Genomic DNA, 3,362 nt, shown 5'->3' on the forward strand with positions numbered 1-3,362 from the left:
CGGAGGCGGGGCAGGTGGGCGGGGCCCTGCGCCAATGCTGGAGGAGGAGGCTTGAGTGGGCAGGTGGATGTGGAGAGTGCTTTGGCTGTCTTGATGCTCCCCAGAGCTCTCCAGGCAGCCTCCAAAATTACTTGTATCTCAGTACTGTACTGGAAGTGCCTCTGAATATCCCAGAACTCCTGGTGGTAGACTCCACGGCTATGTAACAATACTGCATTAATCCAGCCTGGCCAACATGGTGAAAATTAGCCGGGCATGGTGGTGCACGCCTGTAATACCAGCGACTCAGGAGGCTGAGGCAGGAGAATCGCTTGAACCCAGGAGGCGGAGGTTGCAGGGAGCCGAGCTGACGCCACTGCACTCCAGTCTGGGTGACAGAGAGAGACTCCGTCTCAAAAAACAAAGAAACAAAACAAAACAAAAACTGCACTATTGCTTCACCAATACTCAAGAATTCTATAGCAATATCCCAAGGATGCCTCCAGAACGTTCCAGCAAGTACTGTTCCTGGACCACTTCAGAGTAACACTCTAGAATAACACGCAGAGTAACACTCTAGAATTGCCCCAGAGATATTCCAGAATTCTCTAATGCTCACAGAATTACCTAGCACAACCCTCTGTCATTGTGATGCTCTAATAATAGTATTTTCTCCCCACCTGGGCCCTCTCCAATTTGGGAGGGTTTCTCAGCAAAGAGGAATAATAGGGCCAATAATGCTATTTCACAGATGGACTCTGCTCTGTAAGAGATAATAGTGGTTGCCCACAACTCATAATTCATAGCAAACTAAGGGCAATGTGTATAGGTGAGAAAGCTGAGGCACAGAGAGTCAGAGCCTTGCCCATGATCACACAGTCGATGCAAGGCAGGCGAGCCCCCAAATTGAGGCTTAGTCCAGTAGGATTTTTGGTTTCCCTCAGCAAAGGATTTAAGGGCCAGCTGGTGTTAGCAGCTTTCATTGACGCGGCAGTGCACAGCAGCAGCAGAGACCCCGCTCCTTGCCGAGCAGGGCTACCCCATAGGCAGTGTGCCCAGAGTAGCAGCTCAGAGACAGGTCTGCAGTCGTAATTCTATTTACTTTCAAGTATATGCAAATTAGGGGACAGATGATGCAGATATTTTAAGAACTAGAATGGTAATTTTTGGGTTGTCTGTGTTGCCATGGAAAGGTAACTCCAGGTGTTGCCACGGCAATGGTAAACTGACATGGCACACGGGTGGGCGTATCTCATGGAGAGGCACTCCCACCCCATCCCTGTTTCAGCTAGTCCTCAATTTGGTCCGGTATCTGAGCCCCACCTCCCGAGTCGAGTGAGCCCCCACCCCGCCCCATTTCCCCCTCAGAGATTAGTTTGTTTTTTTGTTTGTTTTTTTTTTGAGACAGAGTCTCGCTCTGTTGCCCAGGTTGGAGTGCAGTGGCGTGATCTTGGCTCACTGCAAGCTCCGCCTCCCGAGTTCATTCCATTCTCCTGCCTCAGCCTCCTGAGTAGCTGGGACTACAGGCACCCGCCACCTCGCCCGTCTAATTTTTTGTATTTGTAGTAGAGACAGGGTTTCACCGTGTTAGCCAGGATGGTCTCGATCTCCTGACCTCATGATCTGCCCGCCTCAGCCTGCCAAAGTGCTGGGATTACAGGCGTGATCCACTACGCCCAGCCTGAGATTAGTTGTCTTTTTGTTTTTTTAACTTTAAGAGGGGCTGTAGAAGGGCAGAAGTCTGTCTCAGTGAGCCCTGACAGAGCTCCTGCTAACCCTGGTCATGGCCCTTGCCCTGCTAGCCTTGTTTTCTCTGTAAGAGGGGGATAATGGCCCGGGCACGGTGGCCCACGCCTGTAATCCCAGCACTTTGGGAGGCTGAGATGGGCGGATCGCCTGAGGTCAGAAGACCAGCCTGGCCAGCATGGTGAAACTCTGTCTCTACTAAAAAAATACAAAAGTTAGCCAGGCGTGGTGGCGGGCACCTGTAATCCCAGCTATTTGGGAAGCTGAGGCAGGGGAATCGCTTGAACCTGGGAGGCAGAGGTTGCAGCGAGCCGAGATTGCAGCATTGCACTCCAGCCTGGGCAACAAGAGTGAAACTCCGTCTCAATAAAAAGAAAAGAGGAGGATAAAGGGAACTCAGGACTGTGTATAGTCCTCCCTGATGGGCAAGGCCTTCTGTACTCCATGTCTGTTGGACACAGTGGGCTTCTGATGAGAACATGGGACATTGGAAAGAAATGAAAGCGTGTCTGTGAGAGCCCTGTATAAACTGAAGTGTACACCTCACAGCACAAGCGAATTACGACTATCAAAGTGGGGACAGGCCTCCTTAGACCCCCACTACGGCTAGGCTACCAGACCTGGAAGTAACATCTATTCTCTCCTCCAGGGAGACCCTCCTATCCTCCCCTGACAGCCCATGGCTGACCAGGGACCAGAATCTCAGCCTCTGACCCTGCCCCTTCTCTCCTGCCCTAGTCCTGGGTCCCCCAACGCTCACAGCACTGCCATCCTCGGCCACAAGACAGGACTGGGCTTGGCACACAGATCCATCCGGTAAAGAGCTCAGCCCTCCAGGCTGGAATGTTAGGGGCACGGTGGGTGCGGCTGGGAACTGGGAAGAATGTTCTGGATCCACAGGCGGGGGCCCTGGCTAACAGGCCAGGGCTTTGGCCAGATGGTGCAGAGGTGGGTGAGAGAATTATGAGCAGACGGAGCAAGGATGATGAAACTCAGAGCTCTGAAAACTTCAGCGGGGTGGGAGGAGGCAGTAAGAGATTTCTTCAAAGCACAGAAGTAAAATTTGGGATGTGGGTGGTGGCTCACTCCTGTAATCCCAGCACTTTGGGAAACAGGCGGGAGGATCGGTTGAGGTCAGCTGAAGACCATCCTGGGCAACGCAGCTAGACCCTGTCTCTAAATACATGTATATGTATTTAAATTGCCAGGCATAGTGGCTCACGCCTGTAATCCCAGCACTCTGGGAGGCTGAAGCAGGTGGATCACTTGAGGTTGGAGTTTGAGACCAGCCTGGCCAACATGGTGAAATCCCATCTCTACTACAAATACAAAAATTAAAAAGAAATAAATAAAAATACAAAAATTAGCCGGGCGCCTGTAATCCCAGATACTTGGAAGACTGAGGCAGGAGAATCGCTTGAGCCTGGCAGGCAGAGGTTGCAGAGAGCCCAGATTGCACCACTGCACTGCAGTTTGGGCGACATAGCGAGACTCTGTATCAAAATAAATAAATAAATAAATAAATAAATAAATAAATAAATAAATAAAACTAGCTGGGCATCGTGGCTTGTGCCAGTCCTAGCACTTTGGAAAACTGAGGCAGGAGGATCGCTTGAGGCCAGGAGTTCTAGGCTGCA

At 51.2% G+C, this 3,362-nt stretch overlaps 1 protein-coding gene across 1 annotated transcript in view; it reads left to right on the forward strand.

Moving 5' to 3' along the window:
- The window catches only part of SSC4D (scavenger receptor cysteine rich family, 4 domains), a 35,337-nt gene that overhangs the window by 26,693 nt on the left and 5,282 nt on the right, over positions 1-3,362 (forward strand). The window contains exon 6 of the mRNA XM_011976350.1: positions 2,464-2,541. Within this exon, the coding sequence (XP_011831740.1) occupies positions 2,464-2,541 (78 nt within the window). The remainder of the gene's footprint in view (positions 1-2,463; positions 2,542-3,362) is intronic.

The sequence above is a fragment of the Mandrillus leucophaeus genome, unplaced genomic scaffold (genome assembly GCF_000951045.1).
Source record: "Mandrillus leucophaeus isolate KB7577 unplaced genomic scaffold, Mleu.le_1.0 Scaffold164, whole genome shotgun sequence".
In the NCBI taxonomy this organism is placed as follows: Eukaryota; Metazoa; Chordata; class Mammalia; order Primates; family Cercopithecidae; genus Mandrillus; species Mandrillus leucophaeus.